Source organism: Nerophis ophidion, linkage group LG18 (assembly GCF_033978795.1).
Source record: "Nerophis ophidion isolate RoL-2023_Sa linkage group LG18, RoL_Noph_v1.0, whole genome shotgun sequence".
NCBI classification, from domain to species: Eukaryota; Metazoa; Chordata; class Actinopteri; order Syngnathiformes; family Syngnathidae; genus Nerophis; species Nerophis ophidion.
Window position 1 is genome coordinate 38468779 of NC_084628.1, and position 25847 is coordinate 38494625.

The window sequence follows — 25847 nt, forward strand, 5'->3', positions numbered from 1 at the left end:
CTGCTGCCAGTTCATTATTATGAAAAAATGACAGAGAGGAAGGCGAGAAACACTTTTTATTTCAACAGACTTTCGCGCCGTCCCTTCCGTCAAAACTCTAAAGGCCGACTGCACATTTCCTATCTTCACAATAAAAGCCCTGCTTCATGCTGCCTGGGCTAACAAAATAAGAGTCTCGGAAAGCAGGCGTGCACAAGTGATGTGCACGCCAGCTTTCTGAGGGATCGCTTGTGTACCTCAGTTTTCCGAGACTCTGTATTTAGTTAGCGCAGGCAGCATGAAGCAGGGCTTTTATTGTGAAAATAGGAAATGTGCAGTCGGCCTTTAGAGTTTTGACGGAAGGTACGGCGCGAGAGTCTGTTGAAATAAAAAGTGTTTCTCCCCTTCCTCTCGGTCATATTTTCACAATAATGATCTTGCAGCAGCCAGCGTCATCTCACAAGACCCTCCGGTACCGTGAATGTCATTTAAGTGATGTCTTGGTGAAGATTGATGATCACTTATTTTTAGGTCTATTTTTTTAAAAAGCCTGGCTGGAGATCGACTGACACACCCCCCGCGGTCGACTGGTAGCTCGCGATCGACGTAATGGGCACCTCTGCTTTAAAATAAACAGTTGGTAGGCTTAGCAAACACGATACATTTAATTGCAGGTTGAAGAGTATCAGAATGTGTGTGTGTGTGTGTGTGTGTGTGTGTGTGTGCGTGCGCAGTGAAACCCGTGGTGCCGCGATGCAGCGTTCCCGAGGCCGTGACAGTTGGAACGTCAACAGAGCTGCGATGTCTGGAGAACGAGGGTTTCCCGGCACCCATCTATCGCTGGTTCCACAACAACGAGGAGTTGCCGCAGGACCCCAAGAACACGCCCAAGTTCACCAACGCCACGTACGCCATCAACACCGACACTGGAAGCCTGGTAGGACTTCACACGCCATACTTGTGTCCATATGTGGCTCACCCACGGTTTTTGTACCCTTTTTTTTAAATCAATAATAGTCCAATACTCCCAAAAAACGTTAACTGAATTTCTATGACCAAAATATATTTTTTCTTAATGGTACCACCAAACACTTATTATCGGAACACTAATTCTACATTATTGTTTACTTTCAATAGTTTGTGTGTGTCATCGTTCTCCCAGGAAAGCAGACAGACTACTTGGGACATGGCGTGCGGGTATAAACATGATTTAATCTTTAAAGGGGAACATTATCACCAAACCTATGTAAGCGTCAATATATACCTTGATGTTGCAGAAAAAAGACCATGTATTTTTTTAACCTATTTCCGAACTCTAAATGGGTGAATTTTGGCAAATTAAACGCCTTTTTGTTTATCAGTCTTTTAGCGACTATTTTTTGGAACCTTGGAGACATCATGCCTCGACGGTGTGTTGTCGGAGGGTGTGACAACACTAACAGGGAGGGATTCAAGTTGCACCACTGGCAAGAAATCTGCCGCCAGACCCCCATTGAATGTGCCAGAGTGTCTGCACATTTTACCGGCGATGCTAAGACAGACATGGCACAGAGATGTATGGATAACCTGCAGATGCATTTGCAACGATTAAGTCAACGAAATCACAAAGGTGAGTTTTGTTGATGTTGTTGACTTATGTGCTAATCAGACATATATGGTCGCGGCATGACTGCCAGCTAATCGATGCTAACATGCTACGCTAATCGATGCTCACATGCTATTTACGCTAGCTGTATGTACGTTTGAAACTAGATACCCAAATTTAATGCGAAACAAACACTTACCAATCAACGGATTTAAGTTGCTCCTGTGTCACAAGATGCGAAAGTCCTGATCGTTTGGTTCGCACATTTTACCGGCGATGCTAATAGGGCAGCCATGCTATGGGCCACTTCGTTAGGTACACCCACGCTATGGCCGAATGGCGTCAATAGCTATTCGCTCAATAGCTTCAATTTCTTCTTCAATTTCGTTTTCGCTATCTGCCTCCATACTCCGACCATCTGTTTCAATACATGCGTAATCTGTTGAATCGCTTAAGCCGCTGAAATCCGAGTCCGAATCCGAGATAATGTCGCTATATCTTGCTGTGGTAACCGCCGTGTTGTTTGTATTGGCAGCACTGTATGACGTCACAGGGAAATGGACAGTCGCATCGCAAATAGCGAAAATCAAGAACTTTAAAGGTTTTTTTAGGGATATTCCGGGAGGTGTAAAATTTTGAAAAAAACTTTGAAAAATAAAACAAGCCACTGGGAACTGATTTTTATTGTTTTTAACCCTTTTGAAATTGTGATAATGTTCCCCTTTAACTCAGAAAAGGTGAATACTAAAAGGCGCACAAGGAGCAAAAGCACAACCTGTCGAAGGAAACAAAACTAACACTAAGACTAAACTTTGGACATGAAACAAAAAACACTTACTGTGGCTTGACAATAGCAGCATGGACTTCGGCATGAAAAACTAGCATGGACAGAGCATGAAAAGAACACAATGACGCCAGATCCACTGACTGGCAAAGACGAGCTTAAATACTGCCTTGGGAAGCAGGTGAGCGGGCGAGCACTAATCAGAGACAGGTGAACACAATGATTAACAAAACAAGGGAGTGAAAAAAAACAGGATCTTAAAGAGTCCAAAGGTCAACAGAACATAGCCAAACAAGACGTGATCAAACAGATATGACAGTGTGGCACTTATTGGGCAGAATCAGGGACCTTGCCTACTCCATTTTGTTCCACCTCATGTGCTGTTATGACAATAAAGTTCCTTGAATCCTAAGTAACATTCTAAAACATATGGTGCCCCTCTAAAACATCTGATCATATTTTAGTTCCAACATATTTAGGGCCTGAAGGTAAAGGTTAGGGTGTAATAAAAACATGCAAGCTTGATAGCACACACAAAGCTGATTTACTAAATTTGCATGCAAAGGATTGTCTCTCCAGTGAGTAAAATAATGAGCGCAATCCATTAAGATCAAATTAATGCCCGAGGGCCACATGCGGCCCGTAAAGCTTTTCAATCTGGCCCCGCCAGACATTCCCAAATATAGTTTTTTAGATCTTTAAGATGGAAAGTGTAGCTGCCATGATGTGCACTCATGTTTAAACCAGGGGTCTCAGATAATAGCGGGCCGCTATTAGCATCACGCATACAAATCCTCCCGATTTGTCCGGGAGACTTGCGGGTTACCGAGTGACTATTCCCTCGGACGTCTGCTGAGTGATACTCCACCAATAAAAATAAGGACAGGCTACGATGGCACTGTCTTTAATGCCCTCCACAACTTGTACAAACAGCTTACCAGTCAAGTCACGTCTTGTATGTGACTTCAGCAGGCGCACGTATGTGACTGCAAGGCGTTCTTGTTCAACAGCCATACAGGTCACACTGAGAGTGCCAGTTTAAACAACTTAAACACTGTTACAAATATGCGCCACACTGTGAACCCACACCAAACAAAGATGACAAACACATTTCGGGAAAACATCTGCACCGTAACACGACATAACACATACCCAGAATCCCAAGCAACCCTAACTCTTGCAGGCCACATTATACACCCCGCTACTCCCAACCTACTCAGTGGCCTAGTGGTTAGAGTGTCCGCCCTGAGATCGGTAGGTTAAGAGTTCAAGCCCCGGCCGAGTCATACCAAAGGCTATAAAAAAAAATAGGACCAAATGCCTCCCTGCTTGGCACTCAGCATCAATTGGGGGTTAAATCACTATAAATGATTCCTGGGCGCGGCACCGCTGCTGCCCACTGCTCCCCCTCACTTCCCAGGGGGTGATCAAGGGGATGGGTCAAATGCAGAGGACAAATTTCACCACACATAGTGTGTGTGTGACAATCATTGGTACTTTAACTTTAACTTTACCCCCCGGGGTTTGGTGCTAGCAGGGGTGAATAATGTAGCCTGGAAGAGTTAGGGTTGCATTGGATTCTGGGTATTTGTTATGTTGCGTTACAGTGCTGATGTTTTCCCAAAATCTGTTTGTCATTCTTGTTTGGTGTGGCTGTTGATCAAGTAGGCCTTGCAATCGCTTGAGAACTGCAATACGTGACCGGCCGGCACGCAAATCGCGTTGTGTAACAGCGGGCACGACTGCATGTATTAGAAGATGTCATGAGTATTGCCATCACGGCACGCCCTCAATGTTGCTGTCCGAGTGAAAATCGAAGTATGCATACCCCAGGTAACTTCGGCAAGTATACAGCTGAGCCACAACAGAGTGATCAAAGAGCCGCGGGTTGCCGACCCCTGTACTAGTTAGTTACAATGGTCATCTAATTACCGTATTTTTCGGACTATAAGTCGCAGTTTTTTTTTCCATAGTTTCATGCGACATATACTCCGGAGAGACTTATGTGTGAAATTATTAACACATTACCATAAAATATCAAATAATATTATTCATCTCATTCGCGGAAGAGACAAAGAAAATGTCAAGCAATCGTCACACACACGTCAACCAATAAGAATTCGGCGAAGGAGGGTCATGGCAGAAGTGCATTCACCAGTTTTAGATTATCCATCCATCCATCCATCATCTTCCGCTTATCCGAGGTCGGGTCGCGGGGGCAGCAGCCTAAGCAGGGAAGCCCAGACTTCCCTATCTCCAGCCACTTCGTCTAGCTCTTCCCGGGGGATCCCGAGGGGTTCCCAGGCCAGCCGGGTTGGACTCCGCCAAGGCTGTCCTTTGTCACCGATCCTGTTCATAACTTTTATGGACAGAATTTCTAGGCGCAGCCAAGGCGTTGAGGGGATCCGGTTTGGTGGCCACGGGATTAGGTCTCTGCTTTTTGCAGATGATGTAGTCCTGATGGCTTCATCTGACCGGGATCTTCAGCTTTCACTGGATCGGTTCGCAGCCGAGTGTGAAGCGACCGGAATGAGAATCAGCACCTCCAAGTCCGAGTCCATGGTTCTCGCCCGGAAAAGGGTGGAGTGCCATCTCCGGGTTGGGGAGGAGACCCTGCCCCAAGTGGAGGAGTTCAAGTACCTAGGAGTCTTGTTCACGAGTGGGGGAAGAGTGGATCGTGAGATCGACAGGCGGATCGGTGTGGCGTCTTCAGTAATGCGGACGTTGTATCGATCTGTTGTGGTGAAGAAGGAGCTGAGCCGGAAGGCAAAGCTCTCAATTTACCGGTCGATCTACGTTCCCATCCTCACCTATGGTCATGAGCTTTGGGTCATGACCGAAAGGATAAGATCACGGGTACAAGCGGCCGAAATGAGTTTCCTCCGCCGTGTGGTGGGTCTCTCCCTTAGAGATAGGGTGAGAAGCTCTGCCATCCGGGAGGAACTCAAAGTAAAGCCGCTGCTCCTCCACATCGAGAGGAGCCAGATGAGGTGGTTCGGGCATCTGGTCAGGATGCCACCCGAACGCCTCCCTAGGGAGGTGTTTAGGGCACGTCCAGCTGGTAGGAGGCCACGGGGAAGACCCAGGACACATTGGGAAGACTATGTCTCCCGGCTGGCCTGGGAACGCCTCGGGATCCCCCGGGAAGAGCTAGACGAAGTGGCTGGAGATAGCTTTCGATTATTTTTATTCAAAATCGCTGAATTTTCACATTTGCCGTTCAAATACTGAGAAGAGACTTACGTGGGTCAGCAGCCAGTTGAGCTTCACCGTCACCATGGCAACGACTCGGCTAACTGCTGGCTGCTGTGCGGTGAGACCGTATTGCTATATGAATGATATTATACATTTCCATAGTTTAGTCAGCTGAGGTATATAATGTATAGTCTATTTTGTCAACAACTGTATGTGTGTAATGTATTTTTTGTGCTGAGCAATTATAAAACAGCTGCGAAGACGCACCGGTTGAGGCTCGCAGTAATCCCGCCTCCTGGTGGTAGAGGGCGCTAGTGATCCCAGGGATCATTCTTGCGACTACTCGGCTGCAGAAGAAGTGACAACAAACTACAGTTAGCAAGTCAAGTGTCGCAGCAGCGATCGTTTATTTGTCCTATTTTAACATGGATGAATCCATATCTAAAATAAAACAGTTTTCTAAACTGGACTTTTAATGATGATGAGAGTGCGGAAATACGACCATATCACTCACACCAATTCTGGAATCCCTTCACTGGCTTCCTGTTCCACTCAGGATTGAATACAAAGTCTCCCTATTAACCCACCAGTGCCTCCATGGAAATGCCATCCTCTACCTCAAATTTACTCACCCCCAAATCCTCCACACCTCTGCTCTGGACAGGCTAACCTCCGAGGACAAAGCTACGAACAATGGGAGACCGGGCTTTCTGCTTTGTTGCTCCCAGTCTGTGGAACGCTCTCCCTGACCACCTGAGGGTACCTCAGACTGTGGATGCTTTAAAAAAAGGCTTAAAAACCCTTCTTTTTTTAAAAAGCCTTTTTTTTTTTTTAATATATGCATACTAGTTCTGGCTATTAGGCGATTTTTATTTATTTATATTATCTTTTAATTTTTTTTTTAATAGACTGTAGTACTTGAAGGTAGTTTACTCAATGTAAAGTGCTTTTTCCATCCATCCATCCATTTTCTACCGCTTATTCCCTTTCGGGGTCGCGGGGGGGCGCTGGCGCCTATCTCAGCTACAATCGGGCGGAAGGCGGGGTACACCCTGGACAAGTCGCCACCTCATCGCAGGGCCAACACATACAGACAGACAACATTCACACTCACATTCACACACTAGGGCCAATTTAGTGTTGCCAATCAACCTATCCCCAGTTGAATGTCTTTGGGGGTGGGAGGAAGCCGGAGTACCCGGAGGGAACCCACGCATTCACGGGGAGAACATGCAAACTCCACACAGAAAGATCCCGAGCCTGGATTTGAACCCAGGACTGCAGGACCTTCGTATTGTGAGGCAGACGCACTAACCCCTCTGCCACCGTGAAGCCTTTACTTTACTGCTTTACTGCTTTTTACAAATAAAATCAATCATTCATTATTATTATTAATGCATCCAGCGGGTCATCACAACAAAATTAGGCATAATAATGTGTTATATCGGTATCGGTTGATATCGAAACCGGTAATTAAGAGTTGGACAATATCGGAATATCGGCAAAAAAGCCAATATCGGAAAAATCTCTAGTTTTTTCAGCATTCATTATTGTGAGGTTTTGCATTAATGTTCCTAAAAATAGACATACCGGCGCCCGGACACATTATTTTTCTCTAAATTTGCCCCCCCCCCCGAGTCAAAATAATTGCCCAGGCCTGATTTAGCGTGGCTGTCGTCATGAATATACAGAATATATGCTAATTCAAATCCAGTTATTTAGCACAAGCTGTGTGATCTATCAAGACTGAAACTCTACTGCGAGAGCTGTTTTGCATCTTTATTTAGCATGTCCAGAAAGGACAGCTGTGAGAAAGGAGGCAGTTCAGTCCTACGTATGCTTGTCAACATATAATAACTGTCGAAAATAAAAACGTAGCAATATTTTCAAATTTTATAGCCGCTGAATGATTAAAGGAGCTGAAAGAAACAAATTAAATTGAAGCACTCTGGTGTCTGTAAATGTTGTTTTTTTCATTGTTTTGGGGCATTTGTTTTTTCATAAATATAAAATCATAATCGTAATATGCATTCTGTTGTGTCTTGAGCACACACTCGCACTTTGTGCCGGCATTTCCCCACCAGCACACCTTCAGCGTGCTATAATAGTGGGTTCCTTTGTAGATGTATTACAGGACTACTTCTAAAAGAAGACCCGCTGCATATATAAATATAGCAAACATATAGTAAACTAGCACAGGTAGGAGCATGATAACATGAATGTGCAGTAAATGAGTGTCGCGAAAACCTAATTTAGCCCTGGTGTGGTGTTTGGGTCCGTGGGACCTGTTTTAATTTTATTATTATAATAAAAAAGGATGCAATTAATTATTTTTTTAAACTGAGACTCACTGACTTTGGCTCATATTCTGTGAAGAACATATATCAGAATCCACCATACACATTTCTTTCACATATAAGGGCTAATAGAAGTATGAAAATTGATGTTCTGTGTACCACACGCCCCAGCCCACACACGGGACAGAGTGTAGGTACACAGAACATCAGAGGGTCAAATGTGCGAGAAAATGAGAGCAGACAGTGTTGACAATGTTGCAACCTTGTGTGGGAACTGCAGGTGCGGAAACACAAAATAAGAATCCCCGTGGGATGCAGAAACTGGCGGAGAAATTTTCCGTGCAACGTTCATATTGTTGTTACTCAGCCAGCGTTTGTGGGTCTGATGGACCCGTTGCATTCTGTGGCTTTTAATGCCTCACAATCAAACACTTTTATGTTAAAAATACTGAACAGATGTTTATTGGGATACCTTATCCCAATTAATTTGGATACCTTATCCCAATGAACATCTGTTAAGTATTTTAACATGAAAGTAAAAAAAACACCGTGTGAAAAAAACAGTCAACAACAGAAGGAGATAACGTCCGCAGTAACCTACCACATAGCGATTTGATTTCCTATTATGCAGCTCATTTTATTTGACACTTATCTTGTGTGACATCATGCACAAAAATGCACTTTATTTGTTTTTAAACGATTGTAGTGGCGTTCTATACAAAAAGTGCACTTTAATTTACTGTTGTTTTGATATGTCATCTTAGTGACATCATGCACAAAAGTGCACTTTATTTGTTTTTAAACTATTGGAGTGGCGTTCTGTACAAAAAGTGCACTTTAATTTAGTTTTGTTCATCTTAGTGACATCATGCACAAAAGTGCACTTTGTTTGTTTTAAACTATTGTAATTGCGTTCTGTACAAAAAGTGCACTTTAATTCAGTGTTGTTTTGATATGTCATCTCAGTGACATCATGCACAAAAGTGCACTTTGTTTGTTTTAAACTATTGTAATTGCGTTCTGTACAAAAAGTGCACTTTGTTTGTTTTAAACTATTGTAATTGCGTTCTGTACAAAAAGTGCACTTTAATTCAGTGTTGTTTTGATATGTCATCTTAGTGACATCATGCACAAAAGTGCACCTAATTTGTTTTTAAACGATTGTAGTGGTGTTCTGTACAAAAAGTGCACTTTGATTTACTGTTGTTTTGATAAGTCATCTTAGTGACATCAAGCACAAAAGTGCACTTTATTTGTTTTCAAACTATTGGAGTGGCGTTCTGTACAAAAATTGCACTTTAATTTAGTTTTGTTCATCTTAGTGACATCATGCACAAAAGTGCACTTTATTTGTTTTTAAACTATTGGATTGGCGTTCTGTACAAAAAGTGCACTTTAATTTAGTTGTGTTCATCTTAGTGGGGCGGCATAGCTCGGTTGGTAGAGTGGCCGTGCCAGCAACTCCAGGGTTGCAGGTTCGATTCCCGCTTCCGCCATCCTAGTCACTGCCGTTGTGTCCTTGGGCAAGACACTTTACCCACCTGCTCCCAGTGCCACCCACACTGGTTTAAATGTAACTTAAATATTGGGTTTCACTATGTAAAGCGCTTTGAGTCACTTAGTGACATCATGCACAAAAGTGCACTCATAGCTTGTTTTAAAATGTCTCTGACAATCTTTTTGTTTTGGAAATGACATGAATGTTTGTGCCACTGCTTAATAACTGTTTAATAAATACACTTTTAGTTGTGATTTTCCTCTGCATGAAAGTTTAAAAGTAGCATATATTAATGCAGTATGAAGAATAATGTTTTAATGTAGACACATATAATCATCATACTGCTGTGATTATATGTGTCAAGTGTTCATTCAAGGCTAAGGCAAAATATCCACATATATATGGTGTATCGTCACATGGCCTAAAAATATCCAAATATTAATAAAAGGCCATATCGCCCAGCCCTAGTTTGACTATATTTCCATGACTCTTCCAAAACTTGTGAAAAAACATTATTTTCCATGACTTTAAGGTCCTGAATGATAAAATTCCATGGCTTTCCCAGGTTTTTTATCACCATACGGAGCTTGTATGTCCTCCGAAAATCAATCAATCAATTAATCAAAGTTTACTTACATAGCCCTTAATCACAAACGTCTCAAAGGGCTGCACAAGCCACAACAAAAGCCAGTGTCCTTATGCAGTAAACATTTGTTTTGGTTCAATTTCTTTTGTCAGTTACAAAATCGGAGAAGACAAACCCCCCAGTTACGCAAACGTCCACTGCAGGGGTCGCAGGTTCTTGGGAGGTTCTGTAAAAGCCTGCTTTCAACTGTTGACGAGAAACCGACGTTTTGTTGACAATGCAACTATGTCACTTCAGTGACAGCGCATGTTTAAAAATAAAAATATAAAATGTCTCCTCAGAAATTCCGGAGGGTGAAGAAGGAGGACGCAGGGGAGTACTACTGTCAAGCCAAGAACGACGCGGGGCACGCCCAGTGTCCTTCCCAGTGGATGGAAGTTTGTGAGTGACACTTTCTTTGAATAGACAAATAAACAATGTTTGACAGTGTTGGACGTGAGAGGAATAAGATATTGGGGCTAAAGAATCCAATTCGATATGTTGGATTGGAGAAGGCATTCGACCGTGTACTGTGGGGGGGATCACACTCCTCAGCCTTCCCGGTAAGGTCTATTCAGGTGTACTGGAGAGGAGGCTACGTCGGATAGTCCAACCTCGGATCCAGGAGGAACAGTGTGGTTTTCGTCCTGATTGTGGAACGGTAGACCAGCTCTATACTCTGGGCAGGGTCCTTGAGGGTGCATGGGAGTTTGCCCAACCAGTCTACATGTGCTTTGTGGACTTGGACAAGGCATTCGACCGTGTACTGTGGGGAGGAGCACACTCCTCAGCCTTCCCGGTAAGGTCTATTCAGGTGTACTGGAGAGGAGGCTACGTCGGATAGTCCAACCTCGGATCCAGGAGGAACAGTGTGGTTTTCGTCCTGGTCGTAGAACGGTAGACCAGGTCTATACTCTCGGCAGGGTCCTTGAGGGTTCATGGGAGTTTGCCCAACCAGTCTACATGTGCTTTGTGGACATGGAGAAGGCATTCGATCGTGTACTGTGGGGAGGATCACACTCCTCAGCCTTCCCGGTAAGGTCTATTCAGGTGTACTGGAGAGGAGGCTACGTCGGATAGTCCAACCTCGGATCCAGGAGGAACAGTGTGGTTTTCGTCCCGATCGTGGAACGGTAGACCAGCTCTATACTCTCGGCAGGGTCCTTGAGGGTGCATGGGAGTTTGCCCAACCAGTCTACATGTGCTTTGTGGACTTGGAGAAGGCATTCGACGGAAGTCCTGTGGGGAGTGCTCAGAGAGTATGGGGTATCGGACTGTCTGATTGTGGCGGTCCACTCCCTGTATGAGCAGTGTCAGAGCTCGGTCCGCATTGCCGGCGGTAAGTCGGACCCGTTTCCAGTGAGGGTTGGACTCCGCCAAGGCTGCCCTTTGTCACCCATTCTGTTCATAACTTTTATGGACAGAATTTCTACACGAAGTCAGGGCGTTGAGGGGATCCGGTTTGGTGGCTGCAGGATTAGGTCTCTGCTTTTTGCAAATGATGTGGTCCTGATGGTTTCATCTGGCCAGGATCTTCAGCTCTCACTGGATCGGTTCGCAGTAGAGTGTGAAGCGACCGGGATGAGAATCAGCACCCCCAAGTCCGAGTCCATGGTTCTCGCCCGGCAAAGGGTGGAGTGCCATCTCCGGGTTGGGGAGGAGATCTTGCCTCAAGTGGAGGAGTTCAAATATCTGGGAGTCTTGTTCATGAGTGAGGGAAGAGTGGATCGGTGCAGCGTTTTCAGTAATGTGGACGCTGTATCGATCCGTTGGGATGAAGAAGGAGCTGAGCCGGAAGACAAAGCTCTCAATTTACCGGTCGATCTACGTTCCCATCCTCATAGATAGTAGTTATGGATTTTGTTGGGTCATTGTGTACTTTTGACTTGGTTTCTGCTCAAACAACTGTATGTAATAAAAGAGAATAAGGAACTAGTTTAAATATTGTGTTGATGTTGTTAAGTTGTCATAGGACTAAGCATAAATAAAATGGAAGATTTACAGTAAATACAGAACATGTAATTGGTTTTGGTATCGGCCAATCTCTAGTATGGCAATCAACAGTATAAATCGCTGATCAGAACATTCTTTTAATCTACAGTAATTATCCAATCGCAAGATTTTGTGCCATTTTGAGAAAGTCTTTGCCTTTTTCATGATGTCTGCCTTTTGGGGGTTCTGTGTGGAAGACGGACAAACAAACCGTGGGATTTACCGTTACGGTTCTGATGCGCCCATTTTGCTGAATGTCTGCGTGAAAGAAGCTTATGATTATGCACTTCCTCCTATAAATGTCGCCAAAGGTTCTTGAAATCCTGATGTTTTTAATATTCTGTCCTACATATATGGCTCAAAATGGTAACAAAGCACTTTTGATGACGCCCAGGCAAAGTACAACGGTGTTCATCGAGCAGTATCAGACTTTAAGGAAAGTTTTTTTCACCGAGTACCACCTGAGAAAAAACTTGGCTCTCCAAGTACTACGATGTTGACCAACTTTAAGATAAGTAGCGTAGTAGGTCTAAGTATTAATCAAAAACAAGGCAGTGGATATATATTTATTATTTTTGGCCGCTGTAGCATTACCGGGGATGTAATGGTATTAAAATCTCAAGAGAAGATATTATTTTAGTCTATGTCCAAGAAGAAAACAACTTCAAAATGCTGTAGTGCGTGAAATTAAATGGCAGGAATGCTTGTAACTAGAGATGTCCGATAACATTGTACTGCCGATATTATCGGACGATAAATGCTTTAAAATGTAATATTGGAAATTATCAGTATCGGTTTCAGAAAGTAAAATTTATGACTTCTTAAAACGCCGCTGTATGGAGTGGTACACGGACGTAGAGAGAAGTATAGAACGCCAATAAACCTTAAAAGGCACTGCCTTTGCGTGCCCGCCCAATCACATTATATCACACACACAAGCCATACAGGTCACACTGAGGGTGGCCGTATAAACAACTTTAACACTGTTACAAATATGCACCACACTGTGAACCCACACCAAACAAGAATGACAAACACATTTCTGGAGAACATCCGCACCGTAACACAACAGAACAAACACCCGGAACCCCTTGCAGCACTAACTCTTCCAGGATGCTACAATATACACGCCCCGCTACCACCAAACTCTGCCCGCCTCATTGTTATTTTATTTTCAAATGTATTAGCCTGTGGAAAAAGCTTTATTTTGATATTTACCTCAGAAGGCTGCAAATAGAAAAGAGGCATTCAATTTTTTATTTACATTTTATTTAATATGCCATTGATGTTTTTTCATTTGTTTTTTGAAAGTTGATTTTGCACTGTTAAGTTATATAAGCGTGGCTTGTTCCATATTCACTGTTAAAGCAAATTATTGTCGCAAACTCAGCAATAATTAATGTTTTATTCATGCACTTTCTCTTGCTCTTTCAAGGCTTGAAGGTTTGATTCATTCATTATTATTTTATTTTCAAATTTATTATTAGCCTGTGGAAAATGTTTATTTTGATATTTACCTCAGAAGGCTGCAAATAGAAAACAGGCATTCAATTTTTATTAAAATCTTATTTGATATGTCATTGATATTTTTTTATTATTACTATTATTTGAAACTGGATTTTGCATGCCACCATAAAGTTATATAAGCTTTGCTTGTTCAATATTAGATGCAAAACTTGTTTGGGTCCCTATTAAAAGGTTCATTTCTTTGACACCCCTGGCGTACTAGGTCTAAGTATTCATTAAAAACAAGGCAGCAGTTTTATATGTAATATTTTTAACATACCAGTGATGGAACGGTATCAAAATCTCAAGGTACGATATTATTTAAACAACTTAAAAATGCTATAACGTGTAAAATTAAATAGCAGGAATGCTTGTAACTAATGTAACTTAACACAAACATAATGCTCAAATGTTATAATTATATATATATATATATATTTATATAAAGATGTATTTTTAAGTGCAAAAAATTGTGCTGTTTCAAGCATCTTTAAAGTGACAATGGAAACATCCACTGTAGTGTTGTCCCGATACCAATATTGTGGTACCGGTAGCAAAATGTATTTTGATACGTTTCGGTACTTTGATACTTTTGTAAGTAAAGTTGACCACGAAAAAATGGCATCATTGGCTTTATTTTAACAAAAATTCTTAGGGTACATTAAACATGTTTATTATTGCATTTAAGTCCTTAAATAAAATAGTGAACATACCAGACAAGGTTTAGTAGTAAGTAAACAAACAAAGGCTGCTAATTTAGCTGCTGACATATACAGTAACAAATTGTGTCATTTATACACCTATTATTTTGTACACATTATAAAGGACAAACTGTAAAAAATGATTATTAATCTACTTGTTCATTTACTGTTAATATCTGCTGTAACATGTTCTATCTACACTTCTGTTAAAATGTAATAATCACAAATTATTCTGTTGTTTGGATGCTTTACATTAGTTTTGGATGATACCACAAATCTGGGTATCAATCCGATACTAAGTAGTTACAGGATCATACATTGATCATATTCAAAGTCCTCATGTGTTCATAAACGTATTTCCTGAGTTTATAAACATAGTATACATTTGGAAAAAAAGAAAAGATTTTGTGACGCTAAAAATAGAAGTAATCATCACAGTATCGACTCGATACACTCTTGTACTTGATATCATTAGATAGTACTTTCCTTTAAATCCACCCATGGCACTTGTTTACATTCAGGAACGTGTCATTAGCGGTGACGCCGGTGAGCTACGGTGTGCAGTGTGTCATGTTTAGCTATTCCTCGTCCTCCAGTGATAATGCTACTTGTAAAAAACACGCTTTATTCGTCGCTATGGAGGCGAGGACTAGTGATTTAGAAGTAGCTACAACACTGCAGACTGCGGATGGACTGTCTTAAAGCACTTCTTTCTGAGGGTGTTTCAGTTGTATAGCTTCACCTTTATCGGCAGTTTTTAAGCTAAAATGCGGTACTATACTAACACCGGTTTACCTTACAACCGTAATCCAGTGTCAAACAAAAATGTCTTTTAACTTTTACTTTCTGACAAGTGGTGTCCTCTACAGTGGACAACGTTTCTATATTCTGGAATATGTTGTTTCTCAGAAATGTTAACAAACAACTGACCTTTTAGTAATGTAAATCATGTAAATAGCTCACAAACTGATTTTTAGCTTTGCTGGCTTCAAGTATCTTTTCTGGGTGACACGAAGAGAAAAACGCAGTAGAAATTAGATGCAAGGATTGAAAATGTATCAAGTAGATTTTAATTTCTCTTGTATTTCCTGCGGTGTACAGCTTTTTTCATGATTTCCCTCTGCTCTGTGTCGCTTTGTAGAAAGCAGACTTTCTTACCTCTGCCAAAAAGGTTATGTTTTTGCCAGGGTTTGTTTGTCTGTTTTTGTTAGCAACATAATAATATAATAAATATAATAAATAACAATTATTATAATAAATAATTCACCCCTATGTAATATCCTACCCTAATTAACTACTGTGCAATATTACCCTTTGAGTGCAATACATCCGACACTGATTGTTATTACTCTGGTATTCTTGTCTTGTTCTGTATATTGTACATTGTTTTGTATATTGTACAGGATTGCTTATTTTTTTTTTTGGATTGTAGTCTTTATTTAAATTCCTATTTTTTTATCTTTATTACTTCTTGTGTATTGTATTTTTTATCCCATATTTGTTTCCACTACCGCACTTTAAGTTGGAGTCCATCTCAGTAAATGCAAATACAATGACAATAAAGTCCATTTTAGTCCATAACTCAAATAGTTATGAATAGATGTTGACACATTTTTCAGGAAATGTCCCAAAAAATAAATTATTCTCATAGACTACGAACACACTCACGTCCCCCGCCTTGTCTGTGCACAGGATTCTGGGAGATGTAGTTTAATTTCAGACACAGCCAACGCTAAAGCGCCAGAAAAAAACTACACAAAGTTTTTGTTTGATACTGTCACTCGTCTCGTGAAGAAATTGAAACCGCAACACCGGTTACACCTCTTTACATTACACGGTTTGAATAGTGACACTGAGTTTGAATATAGGAAAATAAAACACTGTACTTTAATCTAGTGATTCCTTGGCATAACACTAGATGGAGCCTTCGCACCTACTACATTTTGAGAATCACAGCTGTGAGGTAAAAAGGAATGTTTTATCTAATCTGGAATATGTTGTTTCTCAGAAATGTTAACCCGCAACAGAACTTTTAAGAAGGCAGACTTTCTTACCTCTGCCAAAAAGGTTATGTTTTCGCCAGGATTTGTTTGTCAGCAACATAACTCAAATAGTTCCGAATAGATATTGACAAATTTTTCAGAATATTGTCCAAAAAAATACATTATTCTCATAGACTACGAACACACTCACGTCCCCCGCCTTGTCTGTGCACAGGATTCTGGGAGATGTAGTTTAATTTCAGACACAAACGTTAAAGCGCCAGAAAAAAACTACACAAAGTTTTTGTTTGATACTGTCACGTGTCTCGGTTTGAATAGTGACACTGCGTTTGAATATAGGAAAATAAAACACTGTACTTTAATCTAGTGATTCCTTGGCATACCACTAGATGGAGCCTGCGTACCTACTACATTTTGAGGATCACAGCTGTGAGGTAAAAAGGAATGTTTTATCTATTCTGGAATATGTTGTTTCTCAGAAATGTTAACTCGCAACAGAACTTTTAAGAGCGCAGACTTTCTTACCTCTGCCAAAAAGGTTATGTTTTCGCCAGGATTTGTTTGTCAACAACATAACTCAAATAGTTCCAAATAGATGTTGACACATTTTTCAGAAAATGTCCCAAAAAAAAACATTATTCTCATAGACTACGAACACACTCACGTCCCCCGCCTTGTCTGTGCAGAGGATTCTGGGAGATGTAGTTTAATTTCAGACACAACCAACGTTAAAGCGCCAGAAAAAAACTACGCAAAGTTTTTGTTTGATACTGTCACGCGTCTCGGTTTGAATAGTGACACTGCGTTTGAATATAGGAAAATAAAACACTGTACTTTAATCTAGTGATTCCTTAGCATACCACTAGATGGAGCCTGCGCACCTACTACAGTTTGAGAATCACAGCTGTGAGGTAAAAAGGAATGTTTTATCTATTCTGGAACATGTTGTTTCTCAGAAATGTTAACTCGCAACAGAACTTTTAAGAAGGCAGACTTTCTTACCTCTGCCAAAAAGGTTATGTTTTCGCCAGGATTTGTTTGTCAGCCACATAAATCAAATAGTTCCGAATATCAGGAAATGCCGATACTGTCACGGCATTATCGTGAAGACTTTTAAACATCTTAACATTACACACAGTTTGAATAGGGACACTGTGTTTGATAAGAAAATAAAACACTGTACTTTAATTCAATGATTCTTTGGCGTACTTACAGTTTCAGCTACCAGGTAAAAAAGGAATGTCTGTGCCCTTTTGCAGATGATGTGGACATCCTTGACATTGTCCTGAAGTCCCTGGGTGCCGTGGTGGCCTTCATCTTCGTGACCGCATCTATTTGGCATTGCTTTTCACGCGCCTGCTCCTCCAAAAAAGGCCACGGCGAAAACGAGTGAGCGTTAAAAAAAAACAACACAAATTTTGACGCCTCGCGTCGACGAGATTTGTCACTTTGTTTTCTCATTTCAGGTTCAGTTGGCCCGCCCAGAACGACGGTGTGGACTACGCCGACGCAGATGAGGTAAACAGATAGCATCAACGACAATAGCATTTAGTGGCGGAATGGGTAACAGATAGAGATGTCCGATTATGGCACTTTTGCCGATATTGTCCAACTCTTAATTACCGATTCCGATATCAACCGATACCGATATATACAGTCATGGAATGAACACATTGTTATGCCTCATTTTGTTGTGATGCATTGAACAACGTAACAAGGTTTTCCAAAATAAATCAACTCAATTTATGGAAAAAAAAATGCCAACATGGCACTGCCATATTTATTATTGAAGTCACAAAGTGCATTATTTTTTTTAACATGCCTAAAAACAGCAGCTTGGAATTTGGGACATGCTCTCCAACTATAGGAAATACTATACTTTGACTTTCACAAAGAGCATTATTTAAAAAAAAATGTTTTTAAACATGCCTCAAAACAACCGCTACAAAAACAATGAAGTCCAGAGTATACTAGAGTCAGAAAAGTAAACAATAACATAGTCCTACTTTAGTGCAAGACTGCCTAGCATACTGTATAGCAGGAAATTATAAACTGGGCTCAATCTGCCCTGCTCTAACGTATCTGTATGAGTAACACAAATGTGCTGCAAGCTGGTGGTGAGTGCTTGAAGTGGCCTGGCAGTCAGTCAGAGCTTCTGAAATGCTGCGTTGAGACAGGGCACCTCCGTTCACAGCAAGCTGCAAAGTGTGCGCCATGTAGCATACTTGCCAACCCTCCTGAATTTTCCGGTGGACTCCCGGATTTCAGTGCCTCTCACGAAAATCTCCCGGGACAACCATTCTCCCGAATTTCTCACAATTTCCTGCCAGGCCTGAGTGAGGACAGCCTGTCGTCACGTCCGCTTTCCCTCCATATAAACAGCGTGGCGGCCCAGTCACGTTATAACATCTACGGCTTTTGGAGCTCAGTGCACAACTGCACACTCAACAAGAAGGAGACTATTATATATGTCTCTGTTATCCATAGCTTTATCTATAACCCATAAAGTAGGCAGGCACAGAGCTATTTCTCAGCGTGTGTTTATTCCAGCCCGGCACATTAATACACTGACACACAGAATGCATTGCTTCAAAACTACGGCAAGTAGTAATGTCCAAAAACATAACAGAGACAAAGCCGAAGAACAAAGAAGAGACAGTCATGGCGACGACGAGTAAGACGAAGAAGTACGCTTGCAAGTTCCAAAATGATTGGAAACAAGAATTTCAGTTCATCCAGGACAGTATGGTTAGAAAGATAGTGACAGAGAATAGAACGAGGATGGAAAATTCAACCCCAAAACTCACTCCTTCCCTGCAAATGAAATGTCACAGATGCTGCCCATACCTATGCTCCTTCCAAGGCTGTGCTACTGGCTGCAAAGTATTGCACTTTCAAATACAACAATGAGTAGAGGAGTGTTGTGTGTGTATATTTATAAATACATGAACACTGAAATTCAAGTATTTCTTGTATTTATATATATATATATATATATATATATATATATATATATATATATATATATATATATATATAAGAAATACTTGAATTTCAGTGAATTCTAGCTATAAATATACTCCCCCCCATAACCTCGCCCCCCAATCTCCTGAATTCGGAGGTCTAGCCCCACCAAACTCCACCGTAGCTTTTGCATAACTGAGTGTGTTGTCCCTAACCACTCCATGGGTTTTCGCCCTGGGGTGGTTTTTGTTGTATTTTTTTTTTTTTTCTCGGCGGAGTCTTTAAGCGACAACTGCGTGGTACTACTTTTTTTTCCGTGTTTGCTTTTCGTCCATCTTCCGGTTGTAACCATCGTGTATCTCCTTATGATTCTTGAAGAGGTGGGAGATCAAATTGCTCGTGTTAAAAGGAAGTGAAGTGAAGTGAATTATATTTATATAGCGCTTTTCTCTAGTGACTCAAAGCGCTTTACATAGTGAAACCCAATATCTAAGTTACATTCAAACCAGTGTGGGTGGCACTGGGAGCAGGTGGGTAAAGTGTCTTGCCCAAGGACACAACGGCAGTGACTAGGATGGCGGAAGCGGGAATCGAACCTGCAACCCTCAAGTTGCTGGCACGGCCGCTCTACCAACCGAGCTATACTTGCATAACCAACTTTTTGTAGTCGTTTCAAATTGCCAGTTTATTTATCCGTCAGAGACATTTTAAAATAATCCCAAACCATAGACATGGTGTCGTTAGTCAGTCACCGAGCGAGTTGGCTTGTTAGCCACGGCTACAGCACCGGCAACAACACACTCTTGTTGTTATGCTGCGCTCGCGGCGCGGTTTGATGAGGTCATCAAGCGTCGCCAGTAAACCTCTCATGCTGTAGCTGTAGTCATCAACTCCTGTGTTGTGTGTGGGAGGGGGGGGGGGGGGGGGGACTGACTGTAATATGTACCGCTCGGTAAAGCTGCATTTTACAAACCCTGTTTCCATATGAGTTGGGAAAGTGTGTTGGATGTAAATATAAACGGAATAGAATGATTTGCAAATCCTTTTCAACCCATATTCAGTTGAATGCACTACAAAGACAACATATTTGATGTTCAAACTCATAGACTTAATTTTTTTTTGCAAATAATAATTAACTTAGAATTTCATGGCTGCAACACGTGCCAAAGTAGTTGGGAAAGGGCATGTTCACCACTGTGTTACATCACCTTTTCTTTTAACAACACTCAATAAACGTTTGGGAACTGAGGAAACTAATTGTTGAAGCTTTGAAAGTGGAATTCTTTCCCATTCTTGTTTTATGTAGAGCTTCTGTCGTTCAACAGTCCGGGGTCTCTGCTGTCGTATTTTACGCTTCATAATGCGCCACACATTTTCCATGGGAGACAGGTCTGGACTGCAGGCGGGCCAAGAAAGTACCCGCACTCTTTTTTTTACAAAGCTATGCTGTTGTAACACGTGGTAAATGTGGCTTGGGATTGTCTTGCTGAAATAAGCAGGGGCGTCTATGAAAAAGACGGCAGCATATGTTGATCCAAAACCTGTATGTACCTTTCAGCATTAATGGTGCCTTCACAGATGTGTAAGTTACCCATGCCTTGGGCACTAATGCACCCCCATACCATCACAGATGCTGGCTTTTGAACTTTGTGTCGATAACAGTCTGGATGGTTCGCTTCCCCTTTGGCCCGGATGACACGATGTCGAATATTTCCCAAAATGTTTTTAAATGTGGACTCGTCCGACCACTTTGCATCAGTCCATCCTAGATGATCTCGGGCCCACAGAAGCCGGCGGCGTTTCTGGATGTTGTTGATAAATGGCTTTCTCTTTGCATAGTAGAGCTTTAACTTGCACTTACAGATGTAGCAACCAACTGTATTAAGTGACAGTGGTTTTCTGAAGTGTTCCTGAGGCCATGTGGTGATATCCTTTAGAGATTGATGTCGGTTTTGGATACAGTGCCGTCAGAGGGATCGAAGGTCACAGTCATTCAATGTTGGTTTCCGGCCATTCCGCTTACTTGGGGTGATTTCTCCAGATTCTCTGAACTTTTTGATGATATTATGGACCGTAGATGTTGAAATCCTTAAATTTCTTGCAATCGCACTTTGAGAAACGTTGTTCTTAAACTGTTTGACTATTTGCTCATGCAGTTGTGGACAAAGGGGTGTACCTCGCCCCATCCTTTATTGTGAAAGACTGAGCATTTTTTGGGAAGCTGTTTTTATGCCCAATCATGGCACCCACCTGTTCCCAATTAGCCTGCACTCCTGTGGGATGTTCCAAATAAGTGTTTGATGAGCATTCCTCAACTTCATCAGTATTTATTGCCACCTTTCCCAACTTCTTTGTCACGTGTTGCTGGCATCAAATTCTAAAGGTAATGATTATTTGCACAAAAAAAAAAAAAAGTTTATGAGTTTGAACATCAAATATGTTGTCTTTGTAGCATATTCAACTGAATATGGGTTGAAAATGATTTACAAATCATTTTATTCTGTTTATATTTACATCTAACACAATTTCCCAACTCCTATGGAAACGGGGTTTGTAAAAAGTCATTCATTTTACTTTTTTTGATACCGATGATTTCCGATACTACATTTCAAAGCATTTATCAGACACCTCTACTAACAGACATCGATTTTCTAGGGACATTTTCGCCACAAGTCGTCGTTCATCATCTGAGGGCGGCAGGAGAGGATGACAGGAGGAAGAAACGAGGACGGCGCTCCGGATGGTAAAGTCTGAGCTGTGACAAGGCACACTTTTCTCTGATGCACATCCCAAATCCAATCGACCGGCTTGCCAAAGTTTCCTCTTCGTATAGTTTCCTGGCACTAGCTCACCCTTTTGTAGCAGATTTTCTATTCGTTCCATACACCGTGCGTCTTTTAGTTCCAGCACCAAAAACATTTGGGTTCCGCTCGTCATGCGTGGACTTTATTTTTTTATTTCCTGCAAATTTGTACTATAAATGAAGTCTTTGACTTCAAAGCTGTGACATTTAAACAATGACTGTTTTGTTTAGTGAAGGACATTTTTTGGAAAAATGCATCTTTTGTAAAATTTTTTCCTTTTGTTTTTACAATGTACTAGAGATGCGCAGTTTGCGATCTCATCCGCGATCTCATCCGCGTAGTCCACGGTTTATCCGCGGACTACGCGGATAAACCGCGGGTCGGGCGGGTGACATGACGAAAAAAACCGCGGGTGGCGGTTGAACCATCCGGAAATCTTTGATATACATGGTTCTGGGATCGGTATCCTTTGCCATTCAAAGAGCCATTTAGGACCCGTCTCACAAAGCGAAGAAGACAATAGGAGACGCAAACACTCTCTAGAATGACTGCCGGCAGTCACCTAGTTAATAAGTATTAGGGCGTGCTATGAAGCCATTGGCTTAGTCGCCTTCTACAACATGTACGATCTGCTTGTCAGTCCAGCAAAATGTTGTGTGTGGTTTCCGCGGCAACACACACACGACTGCAAGGCATACTGGGTGACACAGAGTACACTAATGGTTGTGATATAAACAATTTGAACCCTCTTAGTAATATGCGCCACGCTGTGAAGCCACACCAATTAAGAACGACAAACACATTTCGGGAGAACATCCTCACAGTAACACAGCATAAACGCAACACAACAAATACCCAGAATCCTTTGTATCCATGACAATTCCTGACTATTTTACACACCCCGCTAGCAGCAAACCCTGTTGTGATATAAACAATTTGAACACTCTTAGTAATATGCGCCACGCTGTGAAGCCACACCAATTAAGAACGACAAACACATTTCGGGAGAACATCCTCCCAGTGACACAACATAAATGCAACACAACAAATACCCATAATCCTTTGTATCCGTGACGATTCTTGACTATTTTATACACCCTGCTAGCAGCAAACCCCGTTGTGATATAAACAATTTGAACACTCTTAGTAATATGCGCCACGCTGTGAAGCCACACGCAACAAGATTGACAAACACATTTCGGGAGAACATCCTCACAGTAACACAGCATAAACGCAACACAAAAAATACCCAGAATACTTTGTATCCGTGATAATTCCTGACTATTTTACACACCCTGCTAGCAGCAAACCCCGTTCTGATATAAACAATTTGAACACTCTTAGTAATATGTGCCACGCTGTGAAGCCACACCAATTAAAAGCGACAAACACATTTCGGGAGAACATCCTCCCAGTAACACAGCATAAACCCAACACAACAAATACCTAGAATCCTTTGCATTCCTGACAAATCCTGAATATATTTTACACTTCCCCCCGTGCGTCGGTAAGGTGGGTGGGGTTGGGGTCGCGGGGGTGTAAAATATATTCAGGGCAAATCACGGATACCAAGGATTCTGGGTATTCTTGTGTTGCGTTTATGTTGTGTTACTGTGAGGATGTTCTCCCGAAATGTGTTTGTCGTTCTTAATTGGTGTGGCTTCACAGCGTGGCGCATATTACTAGGAGTGTTAAAGTTGTTTATATCACAGCCATCAGTATATTCTGTATCACCCAGTATGCCTTTCAATCTCGTACGTGTGATTGCGGAAGCTGCGCACAACATGTTGCCGGACTAACAATCGGTTCGTACATGTTGTTGAAGGTGGCTTCACAGGACGCCCTTATTCTTGTCATCAGGACTAACGCCATTGGATATTCGCGAGAACGTTAGCGGCTCCAATTATCTTCGTTACTCTGTAAAATAGGTTTAAATAGCTCTGTGAGTGGTAAAGGCGGGTACGGTTCTGATAAAATGTTGGTTCGGGTGGCGACTTTGGTGATGCGGTTGCGGATGATATAACTGCCTATCCGCGCATCTCTACAATGTACGTTAAACTTTTTTCTCATTAGCATCGTTGTTATTATTTTCTTCGAAGTGGCCAAGAGATGACATGTTGTACATACTGTAGGCAACAAATAGACTTAATCAGATACATTAGGCACAATTTATCGGCATAGTAAGAGTTGATAACATGTATGTACAAGTTAGCCCTGGATTTGAAAACTGTATAACCCACTCTGCTGCAAATTCAGTATTTACTATTAAGGTGGCAATGTATGACTTCTAGAGTGCAGTTTCTGTGTATAAGTGACCTTCTGTGTGTTACTTTTTTGTTTGTTGTAGGTATTTGGACATATTGTCCAGTCTTGCCTCTATAATGTACATAAATGCATACTTTGGGATGTGTTTTTTTTTTGTTGTTTTTTTATTTGGATCCGTAACACACCTTATTGTAAATACGGCAATAAACTGTTTGGGATCATTTCGACAGTTCACGACTACCGTCCCAGTTGTTGTTTCAGTGTCGAGTCTGTCAGTACTGAACATTGTTTCCAACGTTTGTGTTCATGATTTGTGTAAGAACTCAGGAACTGTTGTAAAATTCTCACTGTTCATGGTGGTTTTGTTATATTATTAAAATACATTTGAACTGTAAATGTGGTTGAAGCCTGTGTTTCTCTATCATTTGTTGGAATTTGCCTTGCCAGGTCTTTCAACAGGGAGAAAAACTCATGGTGGTTCCTTGGACTAGATCAGGGGTCACCAACGAGGTGCCCACCCGTAAAGACCAAATGAGTCGCCCGCTGGCCTGTTCTAAAAATAGCTCAAATAGCAGCACTTACCAGTGAGCTGCCTCTATTTATTAAATTGTATTTATTTACTAGCAAGCTGGTCTCGCTTTGCTGGACATTTTTAATTCTAAGAGAGACAAAACTCAAATAGAATTTGAAAATCCAAGAAAATATTTTAAACACTTGGTCTTCACTTGTTTAAATAAATTCATTTTTTTTTTTTTTTGCTTCTTATAAATTTCAGAAAGACAATTTTAGAGAAAAAATACAACCTTAAAAATGATTTTAGGATTTTTAAACACATATACCATTTTACCTTTTAAATTCCTTCCTCTTCTTCCCTGACAATTTAAATCAATGTTCAAGTATTTTTTTTTTTATTATTGTAAAGAATAATAAATACATTTTAATTTATTTCTTCATTTTAGCTTCTGTTTTTTCAACGAAGAATGTTTGTGAAATATTTCTTCAAACTTATTATGATTAAAATAAAATAAAAATATTCTGGCAAATCTGGAAAATCTGTAGATCAAAATTAAATCTTATTTCAAAGTCTTCTGAATTTCTTTAAACATTTTTGTTCTGCAAAATCTAGAAGAAATAATGCTTTGTCTTTGTTAGAAATATAGCTCGGTCCAATTTGTTATATATTCTAACAAAGTGCAGATTGGATTTTGACCTATTTAAAACATGTCATTAAAATTGTAAAATTAGGAAAAATTACTAATGATGTTCCATAAATTATTTTTTAAATTTTTTCAAAAATATTCAAATTAGCTAGTTTTTTTATTAATTTTTTTTCCGTTGAATTTTGGAATTTTAAAGAGTCTAAATTGAAGATAAATCATGTTTCAAAATTTCATTTTAATTTTTTTCGTGTTTCTCCTCTTTTAAACCGTTCAATTAAGTGTTTTTTTCATCATTTATTCCCTACAAAAAACCTTTTGTAAAAGGAAAAAAAATGTTCGATGGAATGACAGACAGAAATACCCATTTTTTTTAATTTATATAGATTTATTTATTAAAGGTAAATTGAGCAAATTGGCTATTTCTGGCAATTTATATAAGTGTGTATCAAACTGGTAGCCCTTTGCATGAATCAGTACCCAAGATGTAGC

At 40.9% G+C, this 25847-nt stretch overlaps 2 protein-coding genes across 2 annotated transcripts in view; one reads left to right on the plus strand and one right to left on the minus strand.

Moving 5' to 3' along the window:
- jam3a (junctional adhesion molecule 3a) overlaps positions 1-24588 on the plus strand; it is a 69497-nt gene extending 44909 nt beyond the window's left edge. Inside the window, exons 5-9 of the mRNA XM_061878081.1 lie at positions 714-916; positions 10266-10365; positions 17425-17554; positions 17632-17683; positions 21785-24588. Coding sequence (XP_061734065.1) covers positions 714-916; positions 10266-10365; positions 17425-17554; positions 17632-17683; positions 21785-21820 — 521 coding nt within the window. The 3' untranslated portion in view covers positions 21821-24588. The remainder of the gene's footprint in view (positions 1-713; positions 917-10265; positions 10366-17424; positions 17555-17631; positions 17684-21784) is intronic.
- thyn1 (thymocyte nuclear protein 1) overlaps positions 1-25847 on the minus strand; it is a 157237-nt gene that overhangs the window by 82736 nt on the left and 48654 nt on the right. The window lies entirely within an intron of this gene.